This window comes from Epinephelus lanceolatus, chromosome 21, assembly GCF_041903045.1.
Source record: "Epinephelus lanceolatus isolate andai-2023 chromosome 21, ASM4190304v1, whole genome shotgun sequence".
Taxonomy (NCBI): domain Eukaryota; kingdom Metazoa; phylum Chordata; class Actinopteri; order Perciformes; family Serranidae; genus Epinephelus; species Epinephelus lanceolatus.
In genome coordinates, this window is record NC_135754.1 from 1,104,927 (window position 1) to 1,121,465 (window position 16,539).

The 16,539-nt window shown below is 42.1% G+C and overlaps 1 protein-coding gene across 3 annotated transcripts in view; it reads left to right on the plus strand.

Moving 5' to 3' along the window:
• The window catches only part of mpripb (myosin phosphatase Rho interacting protein b), a 163,964-nt gene that overhangs the window by 92,230 nt on the left and 55,195 nt on the right, over positions 1–16,539 (plus strand). For all 3 annotated transcript variants that reach the window (XM_033611704.2, XM_033611705.2, XM_033611706.2), the window contains exon 9: positions 14,521–14,625. In XM_033611704.2, the coding sequence (XP_033467595.1) occupies positions 14,521–14,625 (105 nt within the window). The remainder of the gene's footprint in view (positions 1–14,520; positions 14,626–16,539) is intronic.

Sequence of the window (16,539 nt, forward strand, 5' to 3'; positions counted from 1 at the left end):
CTGGAGAGGTGCCCTTGTGCACGGCACCAAACCCCCAACCGCTCGGGGCGCCTGTCCATGGTAGCCCCCTCACTCTGACATCTCTCCACTTTGTGCATGTATAGGTCCTGTTTGTGCATGTGTGTGTCTTTCGGACCTGTGTGTTAATGATGACAGCAGAGTGAAAAAATTGAATTTCCCCTCAGGGGGATTAATAAAGTATATTAATAAAAATTAAATACAGCTGTCTTCACAGAAGCTGATATATGATGTCACAGCCTCTGTATACTCATCCAGACCATTGGTATCGGTCCTGAAAACATTCCAGTATGTACAGTTCAGGCCACTCCAAGAGATCCTCCACAGCTCCACTGGTCCACTTTTTGGATGTCCTCACAGTAGGTTTACAGAGCTTTAATTTGTGTCTGTGTGCAGGAATCAGATGGACTATGATGTGGTCTGAATGTCCCTGTGCAGTGTGGGGGACAGTGTGATAGGCACCACTGATTGTAGCATGACAGTGGTCCAAAATATTCTCCTCCCTGGTCGGGCATAGATAAACAGTCTGTATTTGGGGAGTTCATGGCTGAGATTATCTTCGTTAAAGTCACCAAGGACAATAACTGAGGAGTCTGCTCCACACACAGTATCTGATCGGCCCTCTGTATGCTGGCTTGTTGTGGAATGGAGACTCACCAGGGAGTGAAAACGTTTCCAGTTTATGAAAAAAAGATTCAAGGTCAGGAGAACAGTGCTGTAGGATTACTGTCACATTGTGACACCAGCCACTGTTTCACCACCTTTCAGTGTGACAGAGAGCTGCATGTGGCAATATGCCCTGAATAGCTGAGACCCCGCCAGCTTCAGCGCTGAGTCCGGCATTGATTCATACAGCCACGTCTCCGTGAACCATAAAATGGAAGATGAAGAAAAGTCTCCACTAGTAGCTAAAGCCCAACCAATTTGTTGCACAGTGAACGCATATTATTCCCAATAAAGGAGTGCGGTCTGTGCCTGAGGAGGCGCACAAGCACATCACCTCATTTTTATGTCCTTAAGCATTTCACTTCTCTGACCAAAATGACCAGTATTTCCACTGAAGAATTAAAAAAGTGGTAAATATATTCACTGGTGTTGTTTCCGTGATGTTCATAAGCTCCTCTCTGGTGAAAGACCTCCAAGTACTGTGGCAAAACACTGAATTAGCAGATAAAACAATTCGCATCAACTCACTGTGGCAGCCATCTGCAGAGCCATCTTGAAAGAATCCCTATTTCAGCCTCATTGTGAACTTCAACTTGCAAGGTCCCAGTTTGGTCACCTCCCTGAGGTGTTGGTCCATGAGAGTGACCAACAAAGGAACAGCAATAGCCACTGGATTTTCACTGTGTCCCATCTCTTGGCAACCAGTGGGGCCAGTTGGTCTATTAAACTTTAGCCAAATTCTGTCGGAAGTATGACAAACACATCTTTTTTTTCTCAATAAAAGCTGTAAAAGTGCAGTTGATTGTTCTTCTTTTAGCAGAAATATACCACTCCAGTTTGGTCAATATTTAGGAGAAGGTTCCACTGCAGTCATCATGGTTGTTTTCTGCACTCCTCTATAGTGTAATCTGTTAAATAAAGAAAAAACCCACATTGGTCACTGAAATAACTTGAAACTGACAAAAGTAATAATAAATAAAAATTTACTGAAAATTAACTAATGAAAATCAGACATTGCCTTTGAATTGTGGTTCAACAGAATAATTAAAAAAAAAAAAACTAATGAAACTGGCCTGGACAAAAATGATGGTACCCCTAGAGAAGATTGAAAATAATTTGCCTATAGGGACATGTTAAACTAAGGTGTGTCCTGTAATTAGCATCACAGGTGTCTTCAGACTTGTAATCAGTCAGTCTGCCTATTTAAAGGATGAAAAGTAGTCACTGGGCTGTTTGGTATCATGTAGAGGTCGACCGAGTGAGAAACTGTCAAATAAAGTGCCTTTGTGTTAAACTCATTCTATTACCCCCGTATTCTGTGCACATTATATGGGTGCATCATGGTAACAGTAGTGTACAAGGTACAAAAGCCTTTCATCAACATCTCCAAAACAGCCCTGATGATAAATTGTTTGCTGGTAGATACTATTATAAGTCAAATAGACACAATCTGGTTATCACAATAAAATGTAAATAAAATAGGCTGTTAGGTTTATTAGGTTCATTTAGTACTGCACGATTTGAGAAAAATGTGCGATTGCGATTTTGGTGGACAATATCGCGATTTGCGATTGCGATTACAATATAGTAAATAAATAGTATCATGAGTCTTCTTGCTTGATTCAGTGTTTCCTCTACATTATATCAAGGGGGCAATGACCTGACCTGACCTGACATAGTTATTGTTATAGACAGTGTAAATAACCATCAACAGACTGCTGTTAACCACAGTCAAACATGCTGCTCGCACAGCAGCACAGCACGGCCCTGTACACACACTCAGTTGCCTGTGTTGCATTCAGGCGTTGTCACGTAAATGACAAATTCCAGCAAGTGAATAGGCCGTAGCACAACACAGCGGGCCGAGCCTGAGCAAAATTGCTCAGTTTTTCATTTGTTATTACATAGTTTGTTATTGAGTCCGTGATTTCCCTGTCTCTTTGAGGTCTTGTCGTATGGCGTGACACTTACAAATGTTTGAGTAAATGTGCTTTGTTGTTTTATGAGGCTCTGGCGGCTTTCAGTTGTCTCTTTGTCTTTAACGTTACATGACTTGGCTTTCTCTCGCATGCATTCGTCGTACCTTTCTCTGTTCTGTCTCAAGTGTTGATATAGATTGGTCGTGTTGCCGCAGGACATGGCGACTTTAACTTTTAAAGTTTTACACAGTACTTCTTACTGCTCAACGTCGCCGTACCTGAATACCTGAAGTATCACCATATAATACATTGGGGTTTTTTTCACCACCAACTCAGGCTGTTCATGGTCGTGCTCATGCTCTTCTTCAGCGTCTATGTTGGTCACTGCTGCACACTAGCTGGTCACCTGACCATATGTGCTGCACACACCAGGATAGCTTGTGGGTGTAATGTCAACAAACTCCACACACCATAGGAGAGGCAGTCACGTTCACAGGCACACACGTTAACATTTATTTACATTAAATCACAAATCGCAGCCTTTTGTGCGGTTATGTAATCGCACAGCCTGACATTGCGATTGCGATTGTAATTGCGATTAGATTAATCGCGCAGCACTAGGTTTATTGTCATCTTTAATGCTTCATGTTCATATAGCCATTGTAAAAAAAAGAAAATGCGAGGGCTGCTCCTCAGACCACCGTCCCCTCTGCTTGGTCGATTAGACTAGACTGAAACTCTCAAAACACCACTGAATTGATAACGCTGGTGTTGTATGGTTACAATTTAATCCCACGAGTGGTGTCCGAAGTAACTGCCCATGCATATTGACCAACTCAATGAGGCTAGCTCTCTCGCCTAGCTCTAAAATTTAGTCTGTGTAGAATCTAGTTTGCTAGATAGCGATACAGTTGCAAGCATATTTAAAGACCACTCATTTGGCATTCGCATTTTTCACCCTCAAAATTCAAGGCAACAATATATGGAGAACCGGAACTGCCAAAATTAAAGATAAATACATAAATAAATAAATGAGTCAATAAATAAATTCATATGCCATGGATGTGCACCAAAAATGCATTAAAAAATAAATGTAGGCATTAATTAACTGATAAAATGCATCTTTTCTTTGTACATTTACATTCCTACATGCATTTTAACATTTACATACCTTCACTCATTCTTTATACATTTACACTTCATACATTTACACTCCTTCACACATTCTTTGTACATTCACATTCCTTCAGACATTTAATACAATTTATACATTTACATTCCTTCCTGAATTCTTTTCACATTTACATTTCTTCATGCATGCAGAAAGGCATGAAGAAATGTAAATGCAAATGAGGGGGCTGATGCCTTGCTCCCCACAGCCAGCTTAGTGGAAACCTCAGAGGACTGTAATGGCTGGGGCTGTATGGAGCTTGGAGCTTTATCCCTATCTTTATTCAAGAGAGTGGTATATCAGTTTGAGAGCATTATTTATTGATTTCACGTTCAGATTTTGTAATATTGTCCCTCAAAACCCTGCCCTCACACTCAAATAGCCTCTGCTTGCGCTTAGATCTACTCTGTTTCTGCTCAAACTGTGTGCTCGCACTCAGATACCATGTTGCTCACACTCAGATACCATGTTGCTTGCACAGATTTCCTGCTCAAACTTCGGCTTTTCTTCTCGTGCTCAAACTACTTCTTTGCGCTAGCGGAATTTCTGCTCTCAGATTTCTGCCCTGCTCTTGGATTCTATTGTGTAACAACCCAGTCAAAATCCCCCAACCAGTAGAACGACAGGTTTACTGTTGACCAATGAAATGATCCCTGCCTTCTGTTTTTAACCAGGTTCATCCACTCCCACCCTCCAGGGCTTTATTAAATGTTCTTCCCTTGCTTTCTTTACAACTTTTGGAATAAAGGGACTGTTAATTTACACACATGCAATTTAATTATATATATATATATATATATATATATATATATATATATATCAGGGTTCGACATAAGCAATGGCCCGATGGCCCGGGGCCAATCAAAAAGTATGTCAGGCAAGTTGACTGACAGGTCACAGGCCCGCTCGGGCCTGTTACGCTGTAAGGCTTTTTTTTTTTGTCAGGGGAACAACTCCAGCGGATTTTTATCCCACTTTTCTCGAGCCTTCAGTGGATTTATTGGGCTTTTTGGCCAAAGGTGCCCTCACCTTTATGCAGTGAATCGCCAGAGGAGGGGGAAACGTGCCGGTGCGCTTGTGCGTCTCCGTCAACGCTGACACCGCACACCGCTGCCAGGTATATTTCGTGCGTTCGCTGGCCAATAAACTGGATGAACTTCAGCTACTGATGGTGAAAAAAGAAGACTTTCTACATCTGCAGTTTTGTGCTTAACGGAGACGTGGCTGTGTGGATCGATACCGGAATCTGCGCTGCAGCTGGCAGGCTTCCAACTCTTTAGAGCGGATCGTAACACGGAACTCTCCGGCAAAACTAAAGGTGGCGGTATCTGTTTTTATACTAACAGTGGCTGGTGTAATGACGTGACAGTGGTCCAGCAGCACTGCTCTCCTGATCTGGAATCTTTTTTCATCAACTGCAAACCTTTTTACTCCCCCCGTGAGTTTGCTTCATTCATTCTGGTTGGTGTTTACATCCCACCGCAGGCCAACGTGCAGGAGGTACAACGCACGCTCGCCGACCAGATAGCTACTGTGTGTGGAGCGGTCTTACCCAGACCTTGGCGACTTTAACAAAGGTAACCTCACCCATGAACTCCCCAAATACAAACAGTTTATAAAATGTCCGACCAGAGAGAAGAATATCCTGGTTCACAGTTAGGCCTACACAACTGTTAACAACGCCTATCACCCGGTCCCCCGCGCTGCACTGGGCCACTCTGACCACAACACCGTCCACCTGATTCCTTCATACAGGCAGAAGTTAAAGCTCTGTAAACCTGTTGTCTATGTGTGTATATATATATATATATATATATATATATATATATATATATATATATATATATATATATACGTATTGAATATGCACAAACTAGCAATTGGGGGAATACATATGCTATCGGCTGCAGTCCGAATGGAAGCGGTATGATGCGAATTTGCGATAATCGGCATCATTCCAAAAGTCGTAAAGAAAGCAAGGGAAGAACATTTAATAAAGCCCTGGAGGGTTGGAGTGGATGAACCTGGTTAAAGAGTACCTGCCCGGACGGGACGCTCTAAAACTAAAGCGAGCGCGCCCGCAAAGAGGCAGGGATCATTTCATTGGTCATCAGTAAACCTGGCGTTCTATTGGTTGGGGGATTTTGACAGGGTTGTTACACAAAAAAATCCAAGAGCAGGGCAGAAATCTGAGAGCAGAAATTCCGCGAGCGCACAGAAGCAGTTTGAGCGCAAGGAGAAAAGCCAAAGCTCGATCAGGAAATCTGTGCAAGCAACATGGCATCTGAGTGCGAGCAACATGGTATCTGAGTGCAAGCACACAGTTTGAGCAGAAACAGAGTAGATCTCCATACGGCCCCAGCCATCATAGTCCTTAGAGGTTTCCACTAAGCTGGCTGTGGGGAGCAAGGCATGTATAGTGGATCCATGCACTCAAGTGTCGATCAACCAATAGGCGAAAAGTTCACCCCATGACACACTTTGGACAGCCCCCTCATTTGCATTTACATTTCTTCATGCCTTTCTGCATGCATGAAGAAATGTAAATGTGAAAAGAATTCAGGAAGGAATGTGAATGTATAAATTGTATTAAATGTCTGAAGGAATGTAAATGTACAAAGAATGAGTGAAGGAGTGTAAATGTATTAAGAAGTGTAAATGTATAAAGAATGAGTGAAGGAATGTAAATGTTAAAATGTACGTACAGTTGCAATCAAATTTATTCAACCCCCATTGCATATTAGGCTTATTGGCAAAATATACAATTTCTCAGCTGTTTGCAATAAACAAATTACACGAGAACTGTTTAAGTAGTTCAATGAAACTAATATTACAAGGGTTTTGATCCAAATTCAACACAAAATGCTACTTTTAATGACTACTGCAGTCTCAAAATTATTCAATCCCTTCATGACAGGCGTCTTCAGTACTTAGTAGAGCACCCTTTTGCTGTTATGACCTGCTGCAAACGTGATGCATAGCCAGACACCAGCTTCAGACAGGGTTCCTGAGGAATCTTAGTACATTCCTCATGGGCAATGGCCTCCAGTTCAGTAATATTCTTGGGTGTGCGTTTTGCAACCGCCTTCTTCAAATCCCACCAGAGATTTTCTATGGGGTTCAAGTCAGGCGACTGTGACGGCCACTCTAGAATCTTCCATTTCTTCTTCTGAAACCAAGCCTTGGTGGACTTTGAGGTATGCTTGGGATCATTATCCTGTTGGAAGGTCCAATGACGCCCAAGCTTCAGCTTCCTCACAGACGGCACAACGTTTTTACCTAAGATTTCCTGATACTTGACTGAATCCATTGTGCCCTCCACACGCTGCAGGTTTCCAGTGCCACAGGCAGCAAAGCAGCCCCAGAGCATCACTGAGCCACCGCCATGCTTCACTGTAGGCAGGGTGTTCTTTTCAGCATATGCTTCATTCTTCTTCCTCCAGACATACCGCTGTTCCATAGGCCCGAAAAGTTCCAGTTTAGTTTCATTGCTCCACAGAACAGAATTCCAAAACTTCTGTGGCTTATTTATATGGTTTTGAGCATAATGGAGCCGACTTTTCTTGTGCTTTTGGGTCAGTAGTGGTGTACGTCTTGGAGTCCTGGCATGGAGCCCTTCAGTGTTTAGTATGCGCCTTATTGTACAAACTGAAACCTCAGTGCCTGCTGCCACCAAGTCTTGCTGCAGGTGTTTTGCAGTCACTCGAGGGTTTTTGACCACTTGCCTCCTCAGGAATCTGGTGACAGCCGCTGATAGTTTACTCTTTCTGCCACGTCCAGGTAGTGTAGCCACTGTTCCTTTAACTTTGAACTTGCGAATTATGCTTCCAACTGTATCTCTAGGAACATTTAGAGCTTTTGCTATCGTTTTGTATCCTTTTCCTTGTTTGTGCAAGGCAATGATTTCTTCTCTGAACTTTGTGGACAATTCTTTTGACTTAGCCATATTTCTAACATGCAATCAAACGTCACTCTCAACAAAACCCTAGCCAGTCCAGGTATTTATGTGTTCTGTCTCAAGCACACCTGAATTAATGAAGCCCTTGATTAGTTGCACCAGGTGTGCTTGAAACAAGGGGTTGAATAATTGTGATTAATTGCATCAGGTGTGCTTGAGACAGGGGGTTGAATAATTTTGAGACTGCAGTAGTGATTAAAAGTAGCATTTTGTGTTGAATTTGGATAAAAACCATGGTAATATTAGTTTTATTCAACTATTTCAACTGTTATTGTCTACTTTGTTTATTGTAAACAGCTGAAAAATTGTACATTTTGCCAATAAGCCTAATATGCAATGGGGGTTGAATAATTTTGATTGCAGGAATGTAAATGTACAAAGAATGTGTGAGGGAATGTAAATGTAAAAAGAAAAGACGCATTTTATCAGTTAATTAATGCCTACATTTATTTTTTATGCATTTTTGGTGCAATTTAATGGCATATGAATTTATTTTGAATGAATGAATGAATTTATTGACTCATTAATTTATTTGAATTGAACTGAATTGAATTGAATTGAAAGCCTTTATTGTCATTGTACATTACAGTACAACGAAATTCAGAGTGCAACTCCACTGGGTACACACATACAATAAATAAATAAATACAACAATATACAATAAATACAAATACATCAATTTAAAATGCAGAGCAAGTGTTCATGTGCAAGAGGGTGGCAGGTGGGAGGGTTTATTATCTGTGTTTGTTTAATGACGTTATAGCATGTGGATAAAAGCTGTTAGTGAGTCTGGAGGTTCTGGATTTGATGGACCTATAACGCCTGCCGGAGGATAACAGTTCAAACAGATGATGACCGGGGTGTGTATTGTCCTTAATGATGTTTTTAGCTCTTGAGAGAATGCGGCTGTTTGCAATGTCTGACAGAGAGGGGAGGGGGCAACCAATGATTTTTTTCTGCTGTCTTTATGATTCTCTGGAGAGCTTTCTTGTCTGCAACAGAACACCCAGCAAACCACACAGAAATGCAGTAAGCCAAGATGCTCTCAACTGCTGATCTGTAAAAAGACACCAGCAGCTTTTCACTCAGTTGGTTTTTCCTGAGAATCCTCAGGAAGTGGAGGCGCTGTTATGCCTTTTTAACAGTCGCTGAGGTGTTAGATGACCATGACAGACAGTCTGTGATGTGGACGCCAAGGAATTTGAATGAGTGAGCTCTCTCCACACAGTCAGAGGTGTATAGTGAATAGAGGAGGGGACTCAGCACACAGCCCTGAGGTGAGCCGGTGCTGAGTGTGATTGTGGAGGAAAGGTGAAAGCCGACTCTGACAGACTATGGACGGTTAGTCAAGAAGTCTTTGATCCAGTTGCAGGTGGGTGGGGGGAGGCCGACGGTCAGGGTCATTTATGTATTTATTTTTAATTTTGGCAGTTCCAGTCCTCCATAACAATACAGCTAAGTAACCAATTAAAAATACAATTCTCTGAAGGATCAAAACTTAAGCATTACCGTTCTCTCCCAGGAGCTGTGCTGTTTATTTGGCCACTGTCCAATACTCCGGCTGTAGTGATGCGTTGATCGCAAATGAAACAGCTCCGCTTTGTTTTTGTTTTTTCTCTTTTTTTTTTCTGTTCAAGCTGCACGTGATTGGTCAATATGTGTGGTGTTGTCTGTGTCCACGCTGAGCAGAAGGGGGAGGGGCGGGGGTTACAGACACACAGCACATGAGCACACAAACAGGAGGGATCGAGACGAGAGAGTTGCACGTGTTTTCCAGCAGCACTGGGCAGCCTACGGATATGCCTGTCTGTAAATCAGGCCCCTGAAAGTCAGCCGATGCCTATGCCGATGCCTTTGAAAAACCCAAATAGCGGCTCAATATATCGGCCTGGCGATAAATCGGTCGATCTCCAGTACGGCTGCATGATATAGCGTTTGAACATCGCCATCGGATGTGTGCATGTGCGATAGTCACATCGCAGGACGTGATGTTTTCTCTTTTTTTAGAACATGTAAACTTTTGTTTTTCTTTAGAATAGCAGCTCTGAAGAAAGCTCCTCGCTCTGCTCCGCTCGCCTCCCTCTCTCTGTCTCTCCCTGTCTGAGCACTCAGCAGCTCCTCCCCCTCTCATGTACACGTTGCAGTCACACACTGAAAATGAGCAACATGCAAGAGGGGGAGCTGGGGGGTCGGATAACAAATAAAAAATTTTGCTCTGGGTCGGCCCACTTGACATGCTGCTGTGTTGTGCTATGGCCTATTTAAGTGCTGGAATTTGTTATTTACGTGACAACGCCTAAACGCAACAGGCTCCGCTCCAGTAGTGCCATGCTGCGGGTTCAGGACAGGCTCAGTTATAATTGTCTCATTCTCGGGTCGGGTTCAGTCAGGAAAATGCAGCCCGAGCCACGCTCTAGTGTGCTCACTTGTGTGTGTTGGGGGGGCGGGGCGCCCCCCTAATATAATGGTAGGGGAAACACTGGAGTATGACATGTTAGATCATTGACCATAGCCTGGATTAATAGAAGGGTATTATATGTAGGGGTGTCAAATTATCGCGTTAATTGCGAATAATTAATTACAGCCATATTTAACATGCTATGTTTTTTGATCAAGTTAATCTCATTTTTAATCTCTAACTTTACTGTTTCTGTATGCCACAGAGTTGTCTTTTATAAAATCCGTCTGTAGGCGTACGATTGGGCTTCTTTGTGCTTGAGTTGTGGGAGAGCTGCAGCGCTACAGAGCAGATCCCAGCATCAGCATTGATGACTGTCCCCTGCAGTGGTGGTCTGCTCACTCAGGAGCCTATGAAAAGCTGTCTGCCCTAGCACGCAAGTATCTGACCTCCCCGGCAACCTCCATGTAATTTTCAGGACAATCAGGGCAGGATTCAGGATTCAGGACAACTGCTTGGATTTCGGGACTGTGTCGAAAAATTCGGCACAGTCACGAAATCCAAGCAGCCCCTGATTGTCCCGTAAATTACACTAGAGCAGAGTCTGGAGTAGTTATTGCCCGATAAAACATTAAAAACTGATCATGGTGGTTGAGTTGTCATGCAACTCCCACTGGCTGTACATTGGCTGCAGCAGTTCCTACATGAATTATGGGTGTTGTAGTTTGAAGAAGAGAAGACAGCGCAAATTGCAGCCGCAAGGACAGGGAAAGCGCAGGCAGCCACGAGAAGGAGTGATTTGCACGTTGCAGTGCAGCCTCTTGTTCTAACTGTTCAAAACTGTTCTATAAACTGATACAGCTGTAACGAATGTACCAGGTGTCTTTCATTTTGTTAATTTTTTTATTTTTTATTAAGTTTAAAGGACAAGTGCACTTACATTGATCACTTCCATGAAATAAAACGAGAAATTGGAAAAGAGGAAAATAATTTAGAAAATTGTTAAAATAAAATTAGGGAACTGATCACAGATGTATTGTTTCTGTGTGTTTTTACATCTAATCTGCAGCTATGCTTTTAATGAAGCTGATATATCATGACAGTCAAGCACTCCCCTGGTGGTCGAGACTGAAGGTTGCAGCACTCTTTATTGGGACTAATCTCAAAAACAATAGAATGTAATGGCTAGGTGTACTGCATCTGTGTTCAAGTGTGTTACTGTTGAAAACAATAATTATGACTTTATAAAACCACTTTTTGTAATATATATCAATCTTTTGATCATCTGCCACAATAATGTAATGAATTTAAAAGAAAATACCTCAAGTTGAGGGCTTTTCTCAGCAATTTTGAGATGAGATTAAAAAGTTTAAACAGTTTGTTCATGAGTAGTGGGCCACAATACCCGTCGACAGGTGCAGAAGTCTCATTGAGAGTTACAGAAATCGCCTGATGGCAGTGATTGCCTCAAAAGGTTGTACAACAAAATATTAAGTCAAGGGTACCATCATTTTTGTCCAGGCCATTTAATTAGTTTGTTTTTTAAAATTATTCTGTTGAACCACAATTCAAAAGCAATGTCTGATTTTCATTAGTTAATTTTCAGTAAATTTGTATCTTTTATTTCTTTTGTCAGTTTCAAGTTATATCAGTGACCATTGTGGGTTTTTCTTTCTTTAACAGGAGGGTACCAACACGTGTGTATATTAATTACGCACAAAAAGTGAGGACATTTGTGTTTGGTAGATTATTTCTTTGTTGTAACAATGCTTGTTGGCAATAAATCTTATACTGTTGGAAAGCCTGTTTATTTCCCTTTTAAATGGTGCCACATTTGTAAGGAACATGCATTTGTGGGATGAGCAGCAGAGCTGAGTATGTGGGTTGCACCCATGAAAAATTTGCCAAATCTTCTTTGCCGGTGCCAAACAGCTTTTTGTTGCTGTTGACTGTTGTTTGGATTTGATGATTGAAGTCTGAAGAAACAAGACATATTGCACTTTAACAATTTTTTCATTTAACAAACAGGAGCCTCAGTAGCCTGTGGAAGTGCCATACACAGCCACAGCAGCCTGGCACCCCCTCCTCATGCTGGTCACCAGCCTGGTCGCACACTGCTGTGGGATGGCATCCCATTCTTCATCCAGCATTTGTCACAAGTCAGCCAATGTGGTTGTGTTGGTCACTCTGCCACGAACAGCACGCCCAAGCTGATCCCACAAGTGTTCAAAGGGGTTGAGGTCAGGACTGCTGGCAGGCCATTCCATCCTCTCCACTCCCATATTCTGTCTCTGATAAACCCTGCTCTGTGGGGGCGAGCATTGTCATCTTGGAGGATAGAGTTCGGTCCCAGACTGTAGAGATATGGGATTGCCGAATTGCCGATTGCAGAATTTCATCTTGGTATCTCTCTGCATTGAGATTGCCTCCAGTGATGACAAGCCTTGTTTTTCCAGTGGAGATGCCGCCCCACACCATCACACTGCCTCCAGCAAAAGATGTCACTCTATCGGTGCAGCAATCAGCAAAGCGTTCTCTGCGTCTTCTCCACACTTTGACCCCACGATCCAACTGCCGTAGGCAGAATCTGGACTCATCGCTGAACATAACTTTACTTCACATGTTCAGGTTCCAGTGCACGTGTTACAGGCACCAACGCAACCCAGCCTGATGGTGAAGGGCAATCATGGCAGGCCTCCTGGCAGCCCTATGAGACCAGAGATTGGCTCTGTGTAGTCTGTTCCGCATTGTCTGCGCAGAGAGCCTTCGGCCATATCGTCCTGCAAACCTTGACTGCAAATCTGTAGACAACGGCCTATGGTTCCCAAGTGCTGACAGGAAGAGGAAAAGGTTTATTTGGGGTGGCTTCTTCTTGGGACGCCCACTTCGCAGCCTGTCTCTGACATCCCCCATTATATGGAACTTGGCCTTCAGTTTGCAGGTGGTACCAGGGCTCACTCCAAATAATGTCGCAACTTGGTTTAGCTTGAAGTTGTCCTATTGCATTGGCCCTATCCAGATCACTCAAACATGGCATGCCGATTCTTGGAGCAGACACCAACTGACCACTGCAGCAGGGCACAGGTTCTGCTCACAGGTTCTGACAATCAGGTGCCTGATTGGCACCTGATTGTCAGCACCTGGGGGTACCAGAAGCTCAAAACAAGAGCCAGTAGCAACAGCAAAAAATAAGCTGATTGGCATTGGCAGAGAAGATATGGCAAATTTTTCATGGGTGCAACCCACATACTCAGCTCTGCTGTTCATCCCACAAATGCATGTTCCTTACAAATGTGGCACCATTTAAAAGGCAAACAAACAGGCTTTCCAACAGTATTAGATTTATTGCCAATAAACATTGTTACAACAAAGAAATAATCTACCAAACACAAATGTCCTTACTTTTTGTGCTAAGTTTAGATGAAGATGCCAAGGCTACCTATGTGCCTTGTACCACATGCACACGCACACGCACAGGCACACACACTCACACACACACACACACCGGTGACAGATGTGGCCCGAGGCATTATGTTTTTAAACTGAAAGTCCGTCTGTCTGTCTACTGTCCATCTGTCTCATTCTTGTGAACAAGATATCTCAGAACACCTTGAGGAAATTTACTCAACTTTGGCACAAACGTTCACTTGGACTCAACAGTGAACTGATTAGAATTTAGTGGTCAGTGGTCAAAGTTCAGTGCAACCTCATAAAACATGATTTAATTTAAGAATTTATATACTAATCATGACAAAATTTCATACAGATGTGTAATAGGATAAAATCATGAGGTGATGACATTTATATTCCAAAAGGTCACCTTCACTGTGACATCATGTTCTGCAAAAACACTTTCTGACCATTACTCAATGTCATATCTCAGGAACAGGGGGGAAATGTTTGGTTGGATACTGAATTGGTGACTCTGATCTTGAAACTGTGCTGATTGTATTGATCATCTGTGCTGCTGGGTTTAAGATATGTGTGAAACATCCATTTTTGAGATTATGTAGCTTCTGTGAAGCATCATCCACACATGCTACATATGATTCTGGACAGACAGGTGTAAACTGTAACTGCAACTTGACTGGTTGAGGAGGCATACAACTGTGGTGCAGAGTTCATTTTACAGAGTGTGGGCTTGGGTTGTCATGGCATTTTTCCTCAGCACATTAATGCCCACACAAACAGCCAAAAACATATGAGGTACTATAAATGATTTATGATTTCTGTTTATCATATGTTGACTCTTACATCGTCAAAAAGCACTATTCGTTGGTATTACTTTTTACTCTTTTTTTTTTTTTGGTATAGTTTTTCACCCTAAGTCTGAGCTTTAAGATTTACACAGGTATAAAAATGTTGAAAAACTTGCGTGTGTGTTGTGTAGGAGCAGAGACATAACATGGGTCAGGATCTGAATTTTCCCTCCACCCTGCCACCTCTGAGGAGAGCCAAGTCTTTGGACAGAAGGACAACTGAGTCGGTCATGACGGTGAGTGCTAACTCCTCTTTGGCTTTAATAAAAAGGACATTTTGATTTCTTTTCTTAAGATACTTTTTTGGGCATTTTAGCCTTTAATTGAGAGGACAGACAAGCGTGAAAGGGGGAGAGAGAGAGAGAGGGAGTGACATGCAGCAAAGCGCCACAGGCTGGAGTCAAACCCGGGCCACTGCGGCAACAGTCTTGTACATGGGGCACCTGCTCTGACCACTAATCCACCGACGCCCCGACATTTTGATTTCTATATGATTTTGATTTTCCCACTGTGTGACAACTTGCTTCTTTTAAAACTTAGTTGTAATGATCCATATCTTCATAAACCAATGAATTTACTTGCATACAGTTTGTCTTAAGTAATGATACAAATGCCTCCATTGGCTAGATTTTAAACTGGGGTGCCAGATTGTATCAATTTGTGGCTGCTCATGATAACCCATTGTGGGATATTCATGTCAACGTAGTGTCCAGTGTTTGCATACTGTAATATTTCACCGGAAATAGTAAGCATTTAACTTACTTTTGGTTTCATAATAAGGTTTCAGACATACAAAAAAATTCTAGGCTACTGTTTAAGCATATCTTACTATATAATGACGAAAACTCTGTCTGTGGGTGTGTGGGTGTGTCTGTTCCACGTTTTTCTCCTCACTGACTTGGTCAATCCATGTGAAATTTGGCACAGTGGTAGAGGGTCATGGGCGGATGCGAATAAAGCAATATTACATCAATTGGCCAAAGGGGGGCGCCATAGCAACCAATTGAAATTGCAAACTTTGAATGGGCATATCTCATGCGCCGTATGTCGTAGAGACATGAAACTTTGCACAGAGATGCAAATTTGCCTCAAGAACCCATAAATTCTGGTTATATAGATTTTCCACCATTTTGAATTTTTTGAAAAACACTTAAAATCGATCTCTTCCTACGAAGTTTGACCGATCTGCATGAAACTCAATGAACATAATCTAGGGACCAATATCTAAAGTTCCCTCTTGGCAAAAGTTGGAAAACTTACTAAAACTGAGCTTCTATAAGGCAATGAATATTGTGGAGGGCATGGCTCATCACATACAGTAAAGTTGTATAACATCACAAGGGTCGCATCTTCACCGATCACCACGCAACTTTGTAGGCATATGACCACACATAATCTGAGGGGACCCCTCCATTATTGACCCAATAAAACAAAATGGGGGCACTAGAGAGCTCATTTATCTAGGCCTAACCGCCATATCGATTTTTTCTAAACTTGGTAGATATGTAGAACAGGACGCCTCAAGGTGACTGGAGAAATTAATAAAATATGATAGGAAACTATATAGAGCTGCAGAGTCATGTGATTGTTCTCTCTGGGGTTGTCATTCCAAGATGTGTGTGTGTAAGATTGCAAGTAATGATTCTTTTCATTTTTAATATGCCACTTATTTCCTCGATGAATTGATTATGAGTTGTGTCTATGAAATGTCAGAATAAATGGCTTTTCATCCTCATCAGCAGTCCAAATAGCATATACTCACAAATAAGAAGCTGGAATTAGGTAACATTTTGCATTTTTGCTTGGAAAAACAGTGTTTGAAGATTGTTTTCTGTTAAATAGTTAATCGACTTATCATTTCAGCTCTATACCTAAGGTTTAATCTACACATGAGGCTCCTACAATGCTGTTAGAAACCCTGCAAATTGAGCTACAAACCAAATGATCCTATTGACAAGGAGATTTTTAGATACAGCAAGATGAAGCGATATAGCTGATGATAGTATTTGGCTTCCAATTTGTTCTGATCATTTAACATTAAGCAGTGCTTTATAATTGAAATTCCTAATGAAGCCCACTGTGTTTGAATGTGTCTCTGGTCTGGCAGACAAAGCCACTCCTGTTCTGCTAAGCTGTAAGATCCATGGTCA